At 41.4% G+C, this 22,652-nt stretch overlaps 2 protein-coding genes across 5 annotated transcripts in view; one reads left to right on the top strand and one right to left on the bottom strand.

Annotated features, from left to right (window-relative positions):
• The window catches only part of ADAM9 (ADAM metallopeptidase domain 9), a 92,761-nt gene extending 77,805 nt beyond the window's left edge, over positions 1–14,956 (bottom strand). For both annotated transcript variants that reach the window (XM_086380378.1, XM_086380379.1), the window contains exons 1-2: positions 14,576–14,956; positions 2,443–2,540 (exon numbers count right to left, since the gene is read on the bottom strand). In XM_086380378.1, the coding sequence (XP_086236504.1) occupies positions 2,443–2,540; positions 14,576–14,672 (195 nt within the window). In that variant the 5' untranslated portion in view covers positions 14,673–14,956. The remainder of the gene's footprint in view (positions 1–2,442; positions 2,541–14,575) is intronic.
• A 202-nt stretch (positions 14,957–15,158) lies between these two features.
• Positions 15,159–21,145, top strand: TM2D2 (TM2 domain containing 2). 3 transcript variants are annotated; one of them, XM_086380391.1, is made up of 4 exons: positions 15,159–15,500; positions 16,330–16,417; positions 19,094–19,209; positions 20,676–21,145. In XM_086380391.1, the coding sequence occupies exons 1-4, from the start codon at positions 15,274–15,276 to the stop codon at positions 20,887–20,889; spliced, it is 645 nt and encodes a 214-aa protein (XP_086236517.1). In that variant the 5' UTR covers positions 15,159–15,273; the 3' UTR covers positions 20,890–21,145. The 3 variants fall into 3 exon arrangements, with proteins under 3 accessions (XP_086236517.1, XP_086236519.1, XP_086236518.1); XM_086380393.1 differs by having other exon boundaries at positions 19,676–21,145; XM_086380392.1 differs by lacking the exon at positions 19,094–19,209.
• The last annotated feature ends 1,507 nt before the right edge of the window (positions 21,146–22,652 follow it).

Below are 22,652 nucleotides of genomic sequence, written 5' to 3'. Positions count from 1 at the left end.
CCTCTTAGTTTCAGAAGATTATCCCTTGTTCTGGGTATCTGAAAGCTAGATGAAATTAATACACTTTTATGACTTTACATCTTCACAGGACTTAACACATTTCATCGGTTCTAAACTTACTTTCCCCCCCCTCACATCTCTGTGAACATCTCTGAAACTGGGACACATCGTACACAGGCAAAGTAGTCTAACTGGCAGCAGTCTGTTTCTTTCTTAATTACCGGCACGTTAAATAACAGTGTACCTCATGAAGACTGTGTCTCAGAATCAAAGAACTGAGATAAGTCAACTTGCATATCCTCTGTTTGTGGGAGCCTCTTCTCTACCTTAAACATTAAAATAACTTCCCCAGTGACTTACCGTTTCATTAGCCAGAAGCACTTAATGTGATCTCTAGAAACTTAATTCTAATAAAAAAGACAATCATGGAGGGACTCAATGAACAATAATATTATCAGAAGTGTCCTTATTATTAGAATTAATAATTAAATAATAAGTGCTTATTATTCTCCCTACTGCTTCTGGACTCCAAGTTAACACTTTGCCAAGAAACAGCAGGATCCACTTTCCTCAGGTACTTCAGCATCTGATTCCTAAGGCTGAGACCGGATCCACGTCCTAGGGTTCTACTTCCAAATTCTGCGTGGGGATCTCCATCTCCAGAGGCAACAAAAACACCAATCTCCTTGCACAGTTTTGGCATGTGTCTTTCTATTCCTTTCTGCTCTTGGGCAAATACAGGATATAAAAACACCACTGTCATCTCCCCTGAGAAGAATTCTGAGAATTTATGATAGTACATTCTTCCCCCAAATAGCTGCCTGCGTTGCTCATTCCCTTCCTTCTGGTCTTTGTTCTCCTACAGAGTCACCTTCTTAGGAAGGTCTTCCCGGGCTGTCCTATTAAAAAACACAAACCCTCCTACCCCTCAACCCCAGTTCCAATACTCCCCAGTTCCTTGCTGCTTTAATGCTCCCCACAATGATTATTACCATCTTGCGTGTGTGCTAAGTTGCTTCAGTCGTGTCCGACTCCATGCAACCCTATAGACTGCAGCCTGCCAAGCTCCTCTGTCCATGGGATTCTCCAGGCAAGAATACTGGAGTGGGTTGCCATTTCCTCCTCCAGGGGATCTTCCTGACCCAGGGCTCAAACTCACATCTCTCATGTCTAACCTGCACTGGCAGATGGGCTCTTTACCATCTTAAGTAATCTCTATTATTAATCTTACAATTATATTACCTATTTGTCTCTGTCTCTCCTCCCATGAGAATGGAAGCTCCACAGGGACATAATTCTGTCTGTTTCGTTCACATCATATCCCTAGGGCTTAAATGGTGCTTCCACCTCTTTCCCGATTATTTATCAGGGTACATATGGGACATTCACTACAATCCCAAGTATCTATGAGTGCAAAGCTGATGAAGATCATCAGAGACAGGATGAAGCAGAAAAACACTGTCCCTATGCTACTAAGTGAAGGGGGAAAATAACAATGAAAACACAAATTGATAAAGGCAAAACAAAATTAAAGAGGAGAATGTCCAGTTCAAAACAAAGCAAGGAAAAATTATAAACCGTTCCACTGGAAGGAGATCTTAGAGTTATATACTCCTTACTTATAAAGAAGTAAATGAAGACGAATGATCTACCCAATCCATGGTAATGCCCAGAGGGAGGGTAACTCTGAAAGTTCCTGATGTTAACTACAGTGTACTCTTCACTCTGCCTAGTCCCTAAACAATGTACGACCTATCTCATAGCTAGAAATACTTTGTCAATTTAGAGGTAATATGCTAAACTCTTTATCCTCATCACTTGTTACTGGTAAATCATAATAAAGTTAAATTATATTTTGATGAAGTTGAAAGGTTTGCAAAATCAGTTGATATCCAAATACATTATTTCTGAACTTTACAATAAGAGAAAAATAGTATTGAAAAATAATTTTTGTGCACTGTTAGTATAGTATGTTTCTTCCGATATGGCAATAAAACTCACTTTTGCAAACATCCCCAGATATAAAAATACATACATATAACACACATTCTCCAGTGTCAGTGAAGATTCAGCATACAGTACTCTACCTGTCATACACTAAGAGAGAGGTGAACTCTTGTTGTAAGAAGAACACTGTAACCATCACCAGTCAGGTAACGGTCAGAGGTCTATGTAACCAGCATCCTATACTGGTCACAGACTTTTATTTAACTGACTATTTCACCCACTTATGTTTCAAGCTGATTATTTTGTCTTTAAAAAAAAAAAAAACAAGCTACTAAGAATCAGTATGTCACTTTTACTAGAATAATGTCCAATGGACACAAGTGCCATAAGCATGGGTCAACATTACTCACTGAACCAATCAGTGATGAAAATAACATTATTGTCTTAAAATGAGTGAAACTGAAATACATACATATTTCTCAAGAGATAACTTACCTGCTCTGAGAAGGGCCTAGGGGCTTCTCTTCGTTCTCGAGTTAATTTCCAAGGTGTTATAATTTCATAAGAAGAGAGATGGGAGGTCTGTTGAAAGCCTACAGAATAAGGAACAACAAACATAACAATTGAACCTGAAAAACTACATTCCCCCTAAAATACAATGGAAATCAAAAGCCAAATATTCAAAAAAAAGAGCTGAGTGTTCAATTCATAGAAAAATCATCTGACATTCTCACATTAAAATAGGTATAGTTTTAGAACTTCTCTGGTGGTCCAGTGGTTAAGACTCTATCTGACAATGCAGGGGGTGTCGGTTTGATCCCTGGTCAGGGAATTAAGATTCCACATGCCATGCAGCACAACCAAAAGATAAGAAAATAACAAATTAGTAATAAAAAATAAAATATTCAGTTTTATATAAAGTTTTATAGGAAAATAGCAAAATAGCAATATACCAGATAGTATAAAGGGGAAGAAATGTATTTCTTAAAAACAAGGATGTTAGCCTTTATCCAAACAGTATATTCACAGCAATCATTTTCAAATAATTTTTTAGCTATAAATCCTAACCCTCTGTCTTAAAAGAAATCTTAAGATATAAACAAAAGGAAAAAAAAAATGCTAACATGGGGAAATGGAGTGAAGGCTCTGTTCACTTCTCTCTCATTTCCTACCTTCACCCAACATGAATGTCATCCCGAGATGGTATGGGGATGCCTAAAAAATGGTCAAGGATGGTAAAAGGAAAAAGTTACTTTTAATGCCTGATGTATTAACTCTAATAAGTAAATTGCTAACAATGTAGCAATTATCTCCAATGAAATTACTGCTATTAATCTGTTCTAAAAACTTGAATAGTTAAAATATATAAAAAATGAAGAACTCAGAACCATCATACAAGACTTTCTCCCAATTCCAACCCGTACAGCTCATCACAGAGTGGAATCACAGCTGAACCGGCTGAACCGGGTCTGGCTTCTAAAATCATCATTTGAAAGGGGAGAGAGGTAAACTAGGAGTGCGAGTGCGGAGCTCACAGATACACACCACTGTATGTAAAACAGATAGCAACAAGGAACAACTGAAAAGAATCTGAAAAAGAATGAATATACATGCATATATATATATATATATATATATAACTGAATCACTTTGCTGTACACCTGAAACACATACAACATTGTGAATCAACCATACTCCAATAAAAGCTAAAAAAATAAAAATAAAATAAAGGACCTTATGTTACTGTATAGCACATGGAACTAAATTCAATATCTTATAATAATCTATAATAGAAAATAATCTGAATATATATAACTGAATCACTTTGCTGGAAATAACACAGTATTGTAAGTCACCTATACTTCAATTTTAAAAAGTAAGATCTACCTAGAAGAATAAAAATGAAAATAAATAAGTAAATAAAACAATGAGCACAAAGTCATCTTGTTTCATTGTCACTGAAGTAATCAAGCAGGATTCATGTATAAATGCAAAATTTTATTGTTAGGATCCTATTTGGTACTTTTAAAATTACCAAAGGTATTAAATAATCATGTATTATTTGAAAAATAACATAACTATAAAAAAATAAAGTCATCACTTAAGCAAAATTTGGACATAATTAAAACAGGCTATATAAATCCCTTAGGGAGACACACCCCCATGCTGGCATCTGATACAGTCTCATTTTAACACTGCATAGATATGTGAAAATCTTGAGGAATTAGTGTTAATTTTTTAAAGTGTAATAAGCCTACTGTGGGTAAGGTTTTCTTTAAAAGTCCTGATGTCATAGAGATTCATTCTAAATATTCAAGGGCAAGATGACATGATATCCAGGATTTTCATCCAAATAATTCAGTGTGCGTTTGAGGGATCAGACACATATGAAATTATATTAAAATCTGGATTATATTTAATTATATTAAAATCTAGGTACACAGGAGTTCGTTACTTTTTTTTTTCCTTTTGGCTGCGGCATGCGGGAATCTTTGTTCCCTGACCAGGAATCAAACCTGCGCCCCCTGCAGTGGAAGTGCAGAGCCTGAACCACTGGACCACCAGGAAAGTCCCTTTTTTTCTTTCTTTTTCCTTTTTATTACTCTTCTCTCTACTGTTGTGTATGTTTAAATTTCTTATAGTAAAATAATATTTTTAAAAGTAATAATCTATAGGGAGTAGAAGGAGGGGAGAGACTTTTATTTTTACCTTCACTTCATAAACTCTGTATTATTTATAATCTCTATGAAATGTTAAAAATACAACACGTATCCTATATATGAAACCACAGTGCATGCTAAGTTGCTTCAGTCATGTCCAATTCTGTGTGACCCTATGAACTGTAGCCCACAAGGCTCCTCTGTCCATGGGATTTCCCAGGCAAGAATACTGGAGTGAGTTGCCATGCCCTCTTCCAGGGGATCTTCCCCATCCAGAGATGGAACCCATGTCTCTTTTGCCTCCTATACTGGCAGCTGGGTTCTTTACCACTAGCACCACCTGGGAAGCCCTGAGACCATGATGCTGATGGTTTAATTGCTCAGTCGTGTCCAACTCTTGTGACCACATGGACTGCAGCCCTCCAGGCTCCTCTGTCCATGGGATTTTCCAGGCAAGAATATCAGAATGGACTGCCATTTCCTTTCCCATATATGAGACCATAAGGTGTGTCATAAACAAACATGTATCATAAGTAAACATACCAAGCTTGTTTAAAGCAGTTACCACGATGGAATAGAACTACACAGTAATGAGATAAGGACTCAGACTTTTATTTCCTGCACTCAAGCCTGACTGTATTGTTTGAATTTGTTTTTATAATGAGTATCTGAAACCCCAAATTACTGCTGAAATTAAAAGGGGAGGAAAAAAGGTGTTTGTTCAACTTAAAAAAAAAAGCACAAACTACTTAAAGTACTGATTATCTAGAATCTCAGCACCTAATTTCTACCCATCAGTCTCATTAACTTCACATCTAGATTATGACACCTTCTACTCCCACTCACCTTCTTTCCATCCAAACTCTTAACGGTCATTCATTCCTTAACTGCCTTACGTCCCTCAGAGGTCTCAGATGCAGATTAAAATGAAGTCTAACCTTCCACAAAACACCACTGTCCAATAAAATGTCTATAATCTTGTCTAGTTTAAAATTTTTAAAGATACAATGTAAACAGGAAAATATAACTTATTTCATGTTCAATACAACATGTCACACTAACAGTTTTCAAACTCTTTACTCTGTTCGGCATAATAGCAACCAAATGGGGCTTCACATCATCACATAAAAATACTAGAAATGGACTCCAATACTCACAAAAGCAATCAGGGGCTGATTGACATAAGGCATCCTTATGATACGCTATGACAAAATATCCCTCAGATATTTGGAGTTGTCAGTTGGGAGCCATCTCAAAAGAAATTCATGGCCTTAACAGATGCAGGTTTCAAAGCACTAAGTAAAAATATCCTTAATCCTAAATTAACTGAGGTATAGAACTATTCCCTCACCCAAAATAAACCTTTCAAGGGCCTTCAGTTTTCTCAAACTCCCTTAATACTTTTGTTCTAGATCATGGTCATTTGTTCAACTACTAGGTCACTCTAGAAGTAATGATAGGAATAAAATGCTTTCCATGGGTAACAGATGAGAAGCTGTGTGTGATGAAAAGTCAATCATTCTGTGCATTTATATGCATTTCCTGAGATTCTATAAACATTTAAAAATAAAAGATTTTTTAAGTAAACCATTACAGGCAAGGATATAAATGTTAGTAGGCTCAGGGAACTGTTACGCTAGGAGCTAAACCATATGCAACTCAACTGAAATTTCTTTGTTACAACTCAGAAACAAACATCACAGAGAAAAAGAAATACCTCAGAAAAGATAACTACAAATGAGCAGGCACATATCTAAAGAGCTCTCACACTGAAACCTGTAAAGGTCAGGACTAATTTCCAACCAGGACTGAAGCTATGGATTTTTTTTTACCAAGATTGTTAGCAAAGAATGAAAATCCAATAAAGGAATATGACACATCCTTTCCTTCCATACATTTTCAACCACAATTCTTGTTTTGGATAAGAAAGCAAAATTAATCATTTATCTTTTAAAGGCTTTCACAACTACATCAGACCAAAATAACTTCTACACATAAGAGCTATTATTCTGTTACTGACTTCTAGGTTTTAAAATCCAAAGATCCACTTTCTGAGTGTCTTAGGAGTTCAAAACATCATAAGAAATGCACATATTATGGTTATGTCATTCAAAAATAAATATACACTAGTTGTATGAAAACCCTCCTTCCCATATTTTTTCAACACTCCTTTATCACTAGTCTTGGCTTATTTATATTCTTTTTCCCGTTCATACCTTGCATACATTTTCCCCAAATTCCTTTTATTTTTCAGTCTTTAATTAGTAGCCCTTTCTCATGGGAATCAAAAGACCAAGTTTCCCATATCACTGTCAAGGACGTGCATCCACATTATTTGTACTACAAAGCTTCAGCCTCAGCACTATTGACATTTGGGGCCAGAAAACTCTTTGCTGTGGGTGTCTTGCTGGCCAAAGCAGGGTGGTGAGGACCTCTACCCACCCTATCCAGAAGCTCCACTGGTGTGACAACTAGAAAATATCCTCCAGATGCCTTCTAGGGAGCAAAATCACCCCCCCCCCCAAAAAAAAACCACTGGTAGAATGGCAACCCACTCCAGCATTCTTGCCCGGAGAATCCCAGGGACAGAGGAGCCTGGTGGGTTGCCGGCTATGGGGTCGCACAGAGTCGGACACGACTGAAGCGACTTAGCAGCTGCAGACAGTTCACAATGCAAAGTAAAATCTTAATACAATCAGCTCAAATGTGACAGAATTTGATGCTTATGTGACCTTGTGTATAACGTGACAAAAGTCACATTACTAGGAAACATGGGCTGGAGATAAGAGTTGAAACAGGAAACTTAAAACGTCCTATACTTAGTAAAAGAAAAAGGTGTGAGTTAGTAGCACTTTTTTCTTCCGCTAACTCCTTAGATTTTTTATGTATTGTGTTTTGGAGGAAGTCTGACATGTTGTATAACAGTACCTGTGAAACTGAGTCCCCTTACTGAGTTTATGATTAATCTCTCTATTCCAAACTCTATCCCCTTTCTTGTCCCCTCTGACCTTAGTTCTACACTAACTGAACACATCAACCAGAGTCAGGTGATTAAGACTGCGGTTGCCGATAACATCGTTGAGATGATGAAACTGCTGTTGTAGATACTATCATTCCTGTATAAACTCAGATCATTTCTCCAGGGCAGGATGAGCTCACCAGGCCTCCTGCCATGGACCACCTGGCCAGCGAATCATAAACCAGACACATTCTGACTCCCAGAACTGCGATTACAAAATGTCAGAAAATGACACAGGATAGCAGATGGAACAGTGTTATGTGGCAGCCTGGATGGGAGGGGAGTTTGGGGGAGAGTTGTTGTTGCTGTTGTTCCTGGATGGGAGGGGAGTTTGGGGGAGAGTTGTTGTTGTTGTTCCTGGATGGGAGGGGAGTTTGGGGGAGAGTTGTTGTTGTTGTTCCTGGATGGGAGGGGAGTTTGGGGGAGAGTTGTTGTTGTTCCTGGATGGGAGTGGAGTTTGGGGGAGAATTGTTGTTGTTGTTGCTGTTTAGTCGCTAAGTCATGTCTGACTCTTTTGCAACCCCATGGACTGTAGCCCACCAGGCTCCTCAATCCATGGCATTCTCCAGGCAAGAATACTGGAGTGGATTGCCATTTCCTTCTCCAGGGCATCTTTGCAACCCCGGGGACTGAACCCATGTCTCCTGCATTGGCAGGCAGATTCTTTACCACTGAGCCACCCAGGAAGCCCAGGAAGAGAATGGATACATGAATCCATATGGCTGAACCCTTTCACTGCCCACCTGAAACTGTCAAAACATTGTTAATAGGTTATACCCCCAATAAAAAATTTAAAGGTTTTAAGAAAAGAAATGCTAGAAGATGATGATAAATTCCAGCATTTTTGCTCTTCTCCTTGAAAAAAAACTGAAAAGCCAAGCTGAAGTGGATCTGAGACTTGTCTCCCACTCGGTACAACAAATCCTGACTTGACTGCAAACACCTGCTGTCACAGTTTGGCTTTCTGTGCCCCGGGCACTTAAGTCCTTCCTCCGTTAAGACTATAGACAGAAATAAGTTAAAAGAATTCTACCGAAATGCAAAGCAAACAAATGTGAATGAACCCTCAGCCAAGGACTTTCTCTTTTCCTTCCCAACTACTATGTCAACAAAGAGTGACCCTTAAGTATTTTCACTACAGAAAATAAACCTGGGTTCAACATACAGGCTGAAGATAATTCTGTTGTCTGAAGTATTTCTTGACGAGAACCTAATTAGATTCATAAATCACTGTGATTCTGAGCCATGTATTTTCATTCCATTTACAAGGTCAATGCCAAATGAACATATACATTAATAGCTATCTTCAAACATAATCATAATTTCCACTGCTGTGTCCTATATTCTGACATTTTTTGCATTATCACCTTTTGTTTTACATTTACCTATTTTTACATTTAAAAACAAACAGGGCTTTTGTCATTGTTTGTGTGTAAGCAGTCCTTCGGGAAAAACACCATTTATAAGATTTAATACCACAGAGGATTTAAATTCCTCTCCCAAGAAATTTAGGTTTCTTGAAACAAAGGGCAGTACATTATTCATCCTGTTTCCTGCACTAGTGCAATAGACATTCAATAAATATACTGAGTAAATGACCTCTTTTGATCTTTACAGCTTATACATAGAGCTTATAATTGCAAATTTTCATGCACTACCTAAAATAAGCTTTATTTTTTATGATTAGCATCTTTCATAGCAATTTCCCACAAAGCCTCATGCCCACATATTTGTCCATGTTAATGCAATGCTATATTTCACTGTACAATAAGTCCCCTACATACAAACCTAGAAGTTGCAAACTTTCAAAGATGCAAACGTGTCCATGTATGCCAGCTGTTGTACTGCACTACTGTACTTTTTAAGGTACTGTACTGTAAGATTTCAAATGTTTTTATTTTTGCTTGTTTTTTATGTATATTTGTGTGAAAAGTTTTCTAAGCCTATTACAGTACAGTATCATACAGTTGATTGTGTTAGTTGGGTACCTAGTTTAACTTTGTTGGACTTAGGAAGGCACTCTCAGGACAGAACTCATTTGCATGAAGAGAACTTATTGTATTGATACATTATACACTTCATACACTGCTTACCCTCCCCACTTAAGCAGCTGAGGTGGGAGCTTCTATTCATAACAAGATTCCAACCTATCAAAGGAAGTGGAATGGGCTCTCTAGGGCTCTACTTGTATGAGAGTTCTTAGGAACTACTAAAGGAAAGGGTGGGGAGGATCCTTTCTAAAATAAGTTAAACCATTAAAAAAAAAAAAAAATCTCATAAAAAAAAAACGTCAAAGAGAAAGAAGCATTTCCCATGTATGGGAATGGGTTTTGTCCTACAGGATGACAAATGTGCAGACTACATCATGAGAAACGCTGGGCTGGAAGAAGCACAAGCTGGAATCAAGAATGCCAGGAGAAATATCAATAACCTCAGATATGCAGATGACACCACCCTTATGGCAGAAAGTGAAGAGGGACTAAAAAGCCTCTTGATGAAAGTGAAAGAGAGTGAAAAAGTTGGCTTAAAGCTCAACATACAGAAAACGAAGATCATAGCATCTGGTCCCATCACTTCATGGGAAATAGATGGGGAAACAGTGGAAACAGTGTCAGACTTTATTTTTCTGGGCTCCAAAATCACTGCAGATGGTGACTGCAGCCATGAAATTAAAAGACACTTACTCCTTGGAAGAAAAGTTATGACCAACCTAGATAGCATACTGAAAAGCAGAGACATTACTTTGCCAACAAAGGTTCGTCTAGTCAAGGCTATGGTTTTTCCAGTGGTCATGTATGGATGTGAGAGTTGGACTGTGAAGAAGGCTGAGCGCCGAAGAATTGATGCTTTTGAACTGTGGTGTTGGAGAAGACTCTTTCAGGTCCCTTGCACTGCAAGGAGATCCAACCAGTCCATTCTAAAGGAGATCAGCCCTGGGATTTTTTTGGAGGGAATGATGCTAAAGCTGAAACTCCAGTACTTTGGCCACCTCATGCGAAGAGTTGACTCATTGGAAAAGACTCTGATGCTGGGAAGGATTGGGGGCAGGAGGAGAAGGGGACGACAGAGGATGAGATGGCTGGATGGCATCACTGACTTGATGGACGTGAGTCTGAGTGAACTCTGGGAGTTGGTGATGGACAGGGATGCCTGGTGTGCTGCAATGCATGGGGTCGCAAAGAGTCGGACATGACTGAGCAACTGAACTGAACTGATGACAAATGTTTGACAGTAACATCATTTTTACTTACTATAAGCTGAAATACTCTAATTCTTTATGTTAAAATCAACATAAATACAAAACAACTGTATATTTTTAAAAAACTGAATAAAATAGGTGAACTTCTCACGTTCCCTAAACTCACTCTGGGGAAAACCATTTGACTGAAATGACACATCACAAAATGAAAAATAAAGTATTGATACAATAACATCTTAACATATGAACAAGGCTATACAATTCAAAGTGCAATTCAACTTTAATTGGGTCTATGTTGGCCCCATTGAAAGGCAGGGTAGTAGGAGGGGTTAGTTACTGTGATACCAAGAGGACCAGGATTTACTTATGAGGCAGTCCCATAGTTCTGACACAAAAGACAGCATAACTCCAAGTCTCTGCTGTATAGGAAAGGGAAGTCACTCAGTCGTGTCCGACTCTTTGCGACCCCATGGACTGTAGCCTACCAGGCTCCTCTGTCCATGGGATTTTCCAGGCAATAGTACTAGAGTGGATTGCCCTTTCCTTCTCCAGCGGATCTTCCCAACCCAGGGATCGAACCCAGGTCTCCCGCATTGTAGACAGACGTTTTACCATCTGAGCCACCAGGGAAGTCTGTATACTAGGCATCAAAGAAAAAAAAAAAGAAATATCATGAGCCTATCTATGTCATATATTTGAGCTTGTGGCTATTCCAAAGAAAAAGCTTCCAGTTACTTAGAGTTTGCATCTTTGGAGGGATTCTACAATAAAGCAGGATTTAAAAATGTATACATACATAGTCAACTTTGGTAAGGTAAATTTTATTTATTTATTTTTATTTGGCTACACCACGTGGCTTGTGGGATCTTAGTTCCCCAACTAAGGATCAAACCTACAGTTCGATGAAATAACCAGTTCCTAATCACTGGCCCACCAGGGAACTCCTGGTAAGGTAAAATTCAAAGTATGTTTGGAAAACAGTATTGGAACCCAGCAACTTGTTTTGTACACATTTTCATTGTAAATGCTTTTATTTTCTTACATAATAGTGTGAAACAAATTATCTTTATATTTAAAAGACTAAATTCTCCTATTTAGCACAAACATACCAAATTCAAACAATTCACAAGCACCTAAAAACAAAATTAGTATGGACCAGGTTCTTAACACCTAGTTCATTTTACAGTGATTCACCATGAGTAAGCTTTAAAACTCATTTCCTCTAGAATTGTAGTCTTGGAAAAAAAAAGATTTAGGTCTGTACATCATAATCACTACCTTAAAAGAAAAAAATCCAGTGAGGTTTCATACCTGCCTAATTTCCTCAATGATACAAAGTTACCTTTGTCAGCCCTAGTTTGTTTTTTTTTTTTTTTTAAGTGTACTACCTCAGCTTTTTGGAATGTATACTGCACTTCCTCATTGACACAATTGTTATAAATAGTAAATTTTTTTTAAAAACCCTACAAAATCTATTTAACTCCTAGAGTAACTGATGTGTGGGTGGTTCTTACTGAGTATTCAAATTCCTCTTTCATTAGTTGAAATGGTTTCAGCGCATGTTTTAAACATCCCGTATTGCAAAAATCTGGTCAGCTGATTCTAGAAGAACATTCCCGTAGGGAAACATGATTTCACTGCACACTAGTACAAAGCCTCTTAACCGGTCTCTCCCAGCCTCCAGTCCCTCCCTCCTATAGTCCGTCCTCCACTGTGTAGCCAGTTACAGCGACCGCAAATCTAAGTTATACCACGTGCTAAGTGCATGCTAAGTTGCTTCAGTGGTGTCCAACTCTTTGCAACCCTCTGTCCATGGGATTCTCCGGGCAAGAATCCTGGAGTGGGCTGCCATTCCCTCCTCTAAGGGATCTTGGATTGAACCCACGTCTCTTACATTTGACCTGCACTGGCAGGTGGGTTCTTCACCACTGTAAACTTTTACCCCTTCTCCTGAGAAGCCCACAGCCCTATTTAAAAACCATCCTGCCCAAAGAACTTACTCCAGGGTAAAGTCCAAATCCCATAGCACATCACAGAAGCCTCTCCCCAACTGGTATCAACTTACCTTAGTTTTATCCACGCCTCCCTTTCAGGTGGACCCCCTGGTGATTTCTCACCATTCCTTAACTAGTCCTGTTCTTATCTCTCTAGACTCTTGCAAAAACCGTTCTGCTTTGAATTCCTGTCCTTGAATATTCACCCATACAGATCAGTTCAAATATCACTTTCTCAATAAAACCTTCCCCTACAACCTTCAGATAAACTCAGCACATTTGGTCACTCTGTGCCCCTCCACAAGCACTGAGCTCGGTGTTCATAGGTGTTCGATGAAGGCTGATTAAATTTTGAAAGCATATACGTGTTTAAGTGAGGGACTGTTAAACTATAAACTGTTAAAGCTGTTGTTATAAAACATAAGGATATTCCATCCATCTATATGCAGCAATGTAAAAATCAATACATAAACTTTAAAAATCAGTCTTATTTAAAGTATTCCAAACAGAATCATGGATTACTAAAACTCCAGATGTTTAACCTACTGCCCCTTAAACGCTGGTAAATGTATTAATAGAACACCATAGCAAAAACAGTTTCAAACAGAAAAGATTAGGTACCTTCCCAGTCAAGAAAGTTTCAGTACTGAGAGCTTTAAAATTCCTGCAATGGTGCAAATTTTCTTAATTTAAAAATAATAAAATAAGGAGAAAAAAAATCTAAATTCAGTCCTGCATTGAAATCCTCACCTTTGAAAAACTCTCAAGATAACGATTTAGTAGAAACCCCATTCTCCATCATACTCTATGGCTGATAAAGAAAACACAGCCATGCAAACAATAATTTAACACGAGCCAAAACAAAAGAGTGTTTTCAGAAAGAAGCTAGTGTTGGCAATTTAAATGTTTCCACTATGAGCATCTCCAATACAAATACCTTATGTATTTAAGGGAAGCTTCACAAGTCAAAAGCAATTTCACACGAATGATTCAATTCTTACCGTAAGCCTGTGACTTAAGCAGAGTAAGGATTATCTGCCTGGATTTGAGACATTACCAACCCAGCAAAAACGGAAATAAAAGACTGGCTATAAAAATGTAGCACTTCGTTTCCAAAAAAAAGAAGTATTCTTACTAAAACAACAAAATAGCCCCCAAAATAAGCAATTCCCCCCTCCTCTTATTTCATCGCTAAATTCAGCCCTGTGGTACCTATTGGTGACTCCACTAATAAAATGATGGTCAAAATTTCAAATCATGAAAACCTGGAGCAAAAAGTTCCATCTCCCGGTCTCTTTCCCAGTGACATTTACCCTGCAAGCAAACCCCAGCTCCATTTCTAAAAAGCACTTCTCAAACCCTCCGCGCGCATTCAGCCAGCTTCCCAGGCTCTCAGCCGAGTCCCTGAGGTTCGGGGTCGGACCGAGAGTCACCCCAGGAGGGTCTTGCGGGGGGCACCCAGCTTGGCGCGAGACTGGGGGTCGGGCTCACCCCAAAAGGCTCTGCTCGGCAAGAGACCGAGGACTGGGAACCAGACCCGAGTACAGTGCCCAGGAGAACTGGGGGCGCCCAGACCCGGAGCCTCGGGTCCGAGCCCTGGTCCACAGACAGCCCAGCGGCTCCGCCTCCCGACTCGGGTCGGGTTCCAGTGCCCAGGCCAGGCCCCGCCACTCTCAGGCACCGCGGGGTAAAAATTCCGAGCATCCCGGCCCTAGGAAACTGGAATCCCGAAAGGTCCCTGGGGGTGGACACCCACCTGACCGAGCCCCGCCGAGGGCTGGGCTCAGCAAGCCCACCAACAGCAGCCACCGGACGCGGAGAGTCTCAGAGGGCGAGCCCACGCCCGACCCCATCTCAGCCCGAGCCCGCAGGTTCTCTTCAGCACTCGGTCGCCCCTGCCTCCGCCCGCTCCACGATTCCCCAGCCCCGCCAGGGCCCCAGGGCTGGCAGCGATGCGCGCGCGCTCGGCACTGACGCAACTCGGCTCCTGTCCGAGCTCGCTTCCGACGCGGCGCCCGCTCGCCTGACTGACGTACGGAGCGCTCCGTCCCGGGCGAGTGAGAACGGGCTTTCTCTCCTGTCCCCTCAGACCCTCTCAGGAGTCGACCCCGCCCATCGCCATTTGCCCCGCCCTCCTGCTTCAAGGCCCGCCTACTCCGGGGCGGGCCGAGGGAGCCTATTGGAAGAAGCATTCGTCACGGAAAAGAAGGCGGAGCGTGAGCCCCAGAAGCGGAATTGACCCACAGAAACGAAACGCAGGCCCGCCTCCTGCGCAGCCTTTCCTTATTGGCTGTCTGAGTTGGGCGGGACGTAAAAATCTGAGCTCCCATTGGCTGTTTGGCATCGAGGCGTGAGGCTCCGCGGAGAGGCCTTGACCAGGCAGGGCTTGGGTCCGCGGTTGCCGGCTTGGGGCCGGGGGTCTGAGGCCGGATCTCCGCCTCTGGGCCCGGGAAGATGGTGCTGGGGGGTTACCCGGTGAGTTACTTACTTCTGTGCGGCCAGGCGGCTCTGCTGCTGGGAAATCTACTGCTGCTGCATTGTGTGTCTCGGAGCCACTCGCACAACGCCACCGCCGAGCCCGAGCTCACATCCGCTGGCGCCGCCCACCCAGAGGGCTCCCCCGGCGCTGCCAGCTGGGAGTATGGCGACCCCCACTCTCCAGTCATCCTTTGCTCTTACCTGTAAGCTACCCTGTCGTCGAGGCGGGTGGAAATGAAGATGGGGTCCCTGGGATACACGGGGGTTGTGCGGGGGGACGGGAGGAGGTAGGCTGCTTTCCCCCCGCCCCCCAGTCCCTCTCCACCTGGAGGAACTATCTGATCGTCGACACGCGAGAGAAAAATAACCATGACAGGTTTCTCACTCAACGCACTCCTGCAGGGGAAAACTCCTCTGTGTCGGTGGCTGATCCTTTGGGCTCCCCAAAGAGGAGAACTAGGAAACAGTGACATTATATAGCCTGAGGAAGAAGGGTACGAGGTTGTACCTGCTCCCTTTAACCGAAGGAGACACCCTCGTTCGTGCTGGTACTGAGTGGTGCACAAGTGGAGTAAATCACTCTCCTCTACGTGGCACCTCCTTAAAAAATAAAAGCAGTAACCTTAGCGTTGCAGAACCAAGTCAAAACTTTTAATGTCTCTTTTAAATCAAATAAGAAAAGGCTTTTGAAAAATGCAAGAGAGCTGGGAATCCTTTGGCCTGGATTTTGCCCCCATAGCCTTGTGGCTGTTTGCCTAGGGAAGAGATGAAGCCTTGGCAGAGGTAGAATCGGTGTAGAAAAAGGACCAGAAACACCCCTCATCCCCACCCCGCCTTAACCAAAGGGTCATTGGATGGCTGTTTGACCTGCTGTCCTTCAGCCTAATTGACAGAATCTCCTGTCTTGGGGAAGACTCAGAGGGACATTAACCCCCAGAAAATTTGCAGAAATGTCTCTTGCCTGTTATGACTATATACCTGTAAACAGCCATTTAGAAAGACCTTAATGATGATCTTACTGGTGATTTACAGACCCGATGAATTTATAGAATGTGAAGACCCAGTGGATCATGTTGGAAACACAACAGCATTCCAGGAACTTGGTTATGGTTGTCTCAAGGTGGGTTTTTGTTTGGTTTTATAAGCAAACTCTTCCATAGAGAAACAATATTGCCTAAATGCTATTACAGAAAACTATGAGGAGTATGAAATTATATTTTTGTAAAATTCATTGAAATGACTGTTACTGAAAATTTCCAGCATGATCAGGGTCAGTGGCTGAACAAGACATTTAGTCTTCTCAGAAAGAAGCAGGCTCTGTGCCAAAACTACCCAGGTGCAAAGACCAATCTGTCTTTAGTTCCTTTGGCCATTGTGATTGACAGATTTGAAGCTCAGATATCAGCCCTGACTACCCTTCAAGGCACGTATTTTCCTGAAAGAGCAAAAGGAAGGTTTATGCAATTTCTAAAACTGATACTGGATTCAGCAGTATCTTTGTTACATATGCATTTGGGGCAAAGCTCCTCTTGCCAATGACCTTTCTTTTCACTAGGCAAGCAGTTTCCAGCACGTCCTTAGGAAATAGATCAGGCCTATCAGTATACTTCCCTGGTGGCTCAGTGGTAAAGACTCCGCCTGCTAACACAGGAGACCCAGGTTCCATCCCTGGGTTAGGAAGATCCCTTGGAGAAGAAAACGGCAACGCACTCCAGTATTCTTGCCTAGAGATCCCCATGGACAGAGGAGCCTGGTGGGCTACAGCCCACAGGATCACAAAGAGTCAGACACACTGAGCGACTAACACTTTAACTTTTCATCATTATATGTCTTTGTAAGGGGTTGTAGCATTCAGAAGGAGCCTTGGATAACAATGGCCTCTTAGAATGAAAAGAAGCCCTTCAGTTCCATTAATAATATCCCTGAAGCTGGACTCATGCTTCCTAGTCAGTCTCCCCAGAACCAGCGAAGTTCATATACTTCCTCCTCTCTGTGGACTCACCATTATATTATGCTGCATAATGCAAGTCAGGACATTGTCAGCTATAAGAGAATTATGGGAAAATATTCTTTGTTACTAAATCAGACACAGGGAAATAAACCTGAAAGTAACAAGGCCAAAAAGGCAACTCTTGCTGCAATCACAAGTAAAGAAATATTTTCAATACAATGAGATTTTGTTCTATGGGTAATTATTGATAAAAGTTTGAGTGAGCATTGTATGTTCATGTTCAGTCACTAAGTCGTGACCAACTCTTTTGCAATCCCATTGACTAGCCCACCAGGCTCCTCTGTCCATGGGAATTCCCAGGCAAGCATACTGGAGTGGGTTGCCATTTCCTTCTTCAGGGGGTCTTCCTGACACAGGGATTGAACCCTCATCTCTCACATTGGCAAAGAGGTTCTTTACCACCGAGTCACCAGGGAAGCCCAGAGTATCATATAGAGATCGGTCTGAGCACCTTGACAGGATCAACCCAGTGTTTAATGAAAATAGGCAAAAATAAGTGATCTCTATACAATACTTACTTTTGCCCATTTTCATTAAAACACTGGGTTGATCCTGTCAAGATGCTCAGACTGTCACTTCTCCCAGAAGTCCTGGGGGACTGTCAGCATTTGGGCCCCCAAATCCCAAGGGAGGGGCAAGAGTAAACATCCTCACGTTCCACCCACTTCCCTTTGAGGAATGTTCCAGCAAGAACAGTAGTGAAGTACTTAATAAGGTGCCGATGTGGAGAATGCCCAGCTGTGCTTCCTCTGCTAGAATTCACTTACACAAAGGGTCGGAGGTCTTCTGAAATGTTTTGCTGGAATTTAAACTTACATATAGATGTATTACATTACTATGGATGTGAGCTGAAAATCACAGTTTCGAGACCTGCATAAAGTCCTGAGTCAGTTGACATGCTGAGTTCTTTCCTAACGATGTTCATTTATAATATATGTAAAATAGACCTCAAATACACATTGACTTTTTTTTTTTAATTGGAGTATAATTGCTGTGCAGTGTTGTTTTAATTTCTGCTGTACAACAGCGTGAGTCAGCTGTATGTATGCGTATACGCCTTCTCTCCTGAGCCTCCCTCCCGCCCACCGCCCATCCCCCGCCCCCAGGTCATCACTAGGCACCAAGGTGAGCTCCCTGTGCCATTCGGCAGCTTCCCACTAGCTGTTTTACACTTGGTAGCGTATGTGCGTCAGTTCTGCTCTCTCAATTCGTTCTTCCCTCTCCTTTCCCCTCCCGCCGTCACATCCACATCCATAGTCCATCCTCTGCATCTGTGTGTCTCTTCCTGCCCTACAAATAGCTTCATCAGTACCACATTTCTAGACTGCACATGTATGCGTTAATACACGACATTTTTCTCTTTGTGACTTCACTCTGTATGATAGTCTCTACACATTGACTTTTTGAATACCCATTCCCAAATATGCACTCATGTGCTCTTCTCTTCTGTAAATGTAGGATTAATTAAAGCACTGTGTCCTGCTAATCCAAAATGGCATTTAGTGAAACTGATTTTAAACTTCTGTACTATATTATCAAAGAAGGTGGTCACAAGGAAAGAAAATGAAAGGGAATTTATTTAAAACCATGTCCATTTAGGATCGACTCATTGAAAATCTCTTGAAGTATGATCACTAAACTCCTCGCTCTTCAACTCAGCTTTACCCCCACCTTCGTTAGAATAGTTATTGTCCTGGGCCAGCTTTTGTTAGTTCATATGAAGAGATGTTTTGTGTTGCTCGCTCTGGCTAGTTTGTTTGTTCTGTTGTGGTTGTTACCCCACAGTTTGGGGGTCAGGCCTACAGAGATGTGGAGCACACTCGCGTGCAGTGCCGGGCCCTGGATGGAATTGAGTGTGCCAGCCCGAGGACCTTCCTCCGAGAGAACAAACCTTGTATAAAGTAAGTGCTATCTGCATGGAGTAGCTGGTACTTAGATGGAGGTAGGGCTGTTCTGTCCTCTCTTGATGTTGACTTTTTTCTTTTACCTTAAGTGTTAAAGGGGCAGCATGATTACTGCTGTGCATACTCCACACACAAGCAATGGGGTGATAAGGTAGGGGACACTGGACAGGAGGCCAGAGGCTGTGAATTCTAAATGTCCCTTTCACCAACCAGCTAAAGGACCTCTGGGCACCCAGAGTCTCTGTCCCCTCCACAAAATGAAGGAGGTAGAACAGATAATCCAACTTCAGAACTCCTACGATAGGCATACATCCTTTGAAAACAGCTGTAGAATTTCAGGAGGAAAGATTTTATTATGAAAAGTGCAGGCCTTCCTCCCTGAAAAGCAGTATTATCTTGAAGAATTAGGGTTATTGAGACTTACCTGGTGGTCCGGGGGTTAAGAATCCACCTTCCAATGCAGGGGCTGTGGACTCGATCCCTAGTCCAGCAACTAAGCTCCTACTTGCCGCGAAGCAGCTCAGCCCACGCACCACAACGACTGAACCCGCGTGCTAAGAATGAGAAGCCTGCACACCACAGCAAAGATCCCGCATGCCGCAACTGAGACTTGACACAGCCAAAAATTAATTAACTTTTAAAAAAACGAATTAGGGTTCTTTCTGTAAACTCCACTTGAAGGCACAGAACTTATGTATACCATATGCTGATGGAGATTTGTGACTGTGTTAGGTGATACCATTAGAGTATCTGCAATTGAATGTCATCACAGTATGTAAGACAGAAGTCCTTCCAAGAAGTCCCATTTTTCGGGTGCCATGAAACAGCAGGAGAGGAGCGTGGAGATCAGTGTTCATTTAAGGGAAGGTAACACCTCATGAGAGAAATACATTCAGAACTGCATCCTCCCTCAGGATAAGAGCCTATGCAGGAAAGGGATGGGCGCCCAGACACCACTCCAAGCAGGATACCTGTCCTGTAAATGTCCTTAATAGTTTCTTATCCAGCCCAACTCTGTATTGGTTCATCTGGGTCCTCTATACCTTGTGTGCGTGTGTGCTGAGTCGCTCAGTCATGTCCGACTCTGCGACCCTATGGACTGTAGCCCACCAGGCTTCTCTGTCAATGGGATTCTCCAGGCAAGAATACTGGAGTGGGTTGCCATGCCCTCCTCCAGGGGATCTTCCCAACTCAGGGATTGAACCCATGTCTCTTGTGTCTCCTACATTGCAGGAAGGTTCTTTACCACTAGCGCCACCTGGGAAGCCCCCTCCATACTTTAGCAAGTACCTTTTTGAGAATCTAGACAAACTAGAGATCTTCCTTTGGGGGAGAGGGGCTTGGTAAGAAGTCACAGAGGGACTGTCTTCCCATCTTGTCACTTATGTGAAATTCACTAATAAAGCATTAAGTGTTTTCATTTTCACGTGGTAAGCATCTTCGTCTTGATTCCTTCTGTCTAGGTATACCGGACACTACTTCATAACCACTTTGCTCTACTCTTTCTTCCTGGGATGTTTTGGAGTAGATCGTTTCTGCCTGGGACACACTGGCACAGCAGTGGGGAAGCTCTTGACCCTTGGAGGACTTGGGATTTGGTGGTTTGTTGACCTTATTTTGCTGATCACTGGAGGACTGATGCCCAGTGACGGCAGCAATTGGTGCACCATTTACTAAGAAGAGCTGCTGTTGTGGCCCAGAGAGGCAAGGCTCTTGGATTCATCTCTGCAGGCTCAAAACTCCTCAACATCAGGCCTGACCAGTATTTTCCCTCGTTGGAGAGAATGGCTTTGGTTAGGAAGGTGGTTTCAGACTGTGACGTTCGACCCAAATTTGACCTTGCAGACTAGAAATGACAAGCAGACAGTATTGTGGGTATCAAGTTTGTACCTTCCCTCATGTACCAAAAATATAAAGGATAGTGATTAACTTATATGCTGCAGAAGTGTCTCCTTATTCTTTATTTTTGTGTGCTGCTATGTCATCAACCCTTTGGAGCAGTTGGACCTAACAGGATGTTTTCGGCCTGTGCCTTTGTGACCCTGAGTCTTCGTGCAGTGGAGATCAGAAGCTGAACCAACGAAAATGTCCAGCAGAAGTAGAAACAGCAGTCGATTTGAATACACACTGAAATTCTGACCTTCTGAATTTAAATTGCAGAATGAATGTTGCCAACCTGGAACACTTGTTTGGGTATTTTCAATAGGTAGAATGAAACTCAATATCTGTTGTGCTTAAAGCTGAGCATCTGAAATAAGCCTATTAATAAACCCTATTGTTTCATCATTATTACTCCTGAGAGGCAATATATCCAGTATAGTAATTCCCTCTAATGTCCAATTATGTTTTGAAAGCCAACAGTTCCAGACATGTCTGGGTTCAGCTATACTCTTGGCAGAATTTTCCTATTGAAAAGGTATCATTTACCAATTTAGAAAGCCCGTGTTATAGACAGATTAAAAAAAATCATACAAATAACTCTAAATCTCCTCTTCATGATTACATAATATAAAATGAAGAGCCTCACATCCTTGGAAAGAAAAACAGACTCTTCCTTAAAGAATATTACTGCTGAGTGCTAGATAGAATTAGGATGTGACTTGTGGGAAACAAACCGAACACATTTGTCAAAATAAGCATGGTACCAAAGTTTCTCACTGTGGGCTACAAGTCAGTCATAGGGAAAGAGACAGCCAAGCTTTCAAGTTCCCACATCACAGGGGATTAAAAAAAATGTTCTAAACTTGTGGGTTTTAAAACTTAGTTCCCATCCCTTACAATCTGAGTTGAAAAGAACTGTTAAGTGTAAAGTAAAAGGGGGGTTTACGAAGAGCCTGCTATTTGGGCAATGTATAAATTCTAGGAACAATCAAGGTAGAACCGCTCAAAGTTCAGTCTCGTAATAATTGACATAAAAGCCAAGAATCCCAGTTAAAATAACTGGATACTCTCTATCATTATGAAGCAGTTTTCCTGAAAGTTTCAGCTTTATTATCCCTGATTAATATGACCGCTGTTCTTATGGTATTAAATGGTGTCAATTATGTAAAAATGAAAACATTATTCTCTTTTGTCTTGAAAGTTCTGTACCACATTGACCTCAACTTCTTCGTAACTGTAAATCGATAGATTCTTATTTATAATCTCTGTAGTCTAAAGCAGTATATTTTAAATTGCTACGGGTCCTGAAGAAATTGAACCTTCTCCCCAGAAAAATGCACATAAACTTAAAATTTCTGCATAGAACTTAAGAGAGTTCAAGGATGCCCCTTTTTAAAAAGAAAAACTCACTTTTAAGAAAAATCTGGAAAACTAAAATTGAAATCCTGCCCCAAATAAGATACTACTTTAAACCACAAATCCTGCTTCATCTCACACTTAAAAAAAAAAAAAAAAATTACTTAAAGATATTCACAAACCCCATCAAAAGTTATTTTTAA

The sequence above is a fragment of the Bos grunniens genome, chromosome 27 (assembly GCF_055505025.1).
Source record: "Bos grunniens cultivar Pamir isolate PY7600 chromosome 27, Bosgru_T2T1.0, whole genome shotgun sequence".
NCBI classification, from domain to species: domain Eukaryota; kingdom Metazoa; phylum Chordata; class Mammalia; order Artiodactyla; family Bovidae; genus Bos; species Bos grunniens.
The sequence above is the reverse complement of the archived record's forward strand: the minus strand, read 5'-3'. Positions and strand labels throughout refer to the sequence as shown.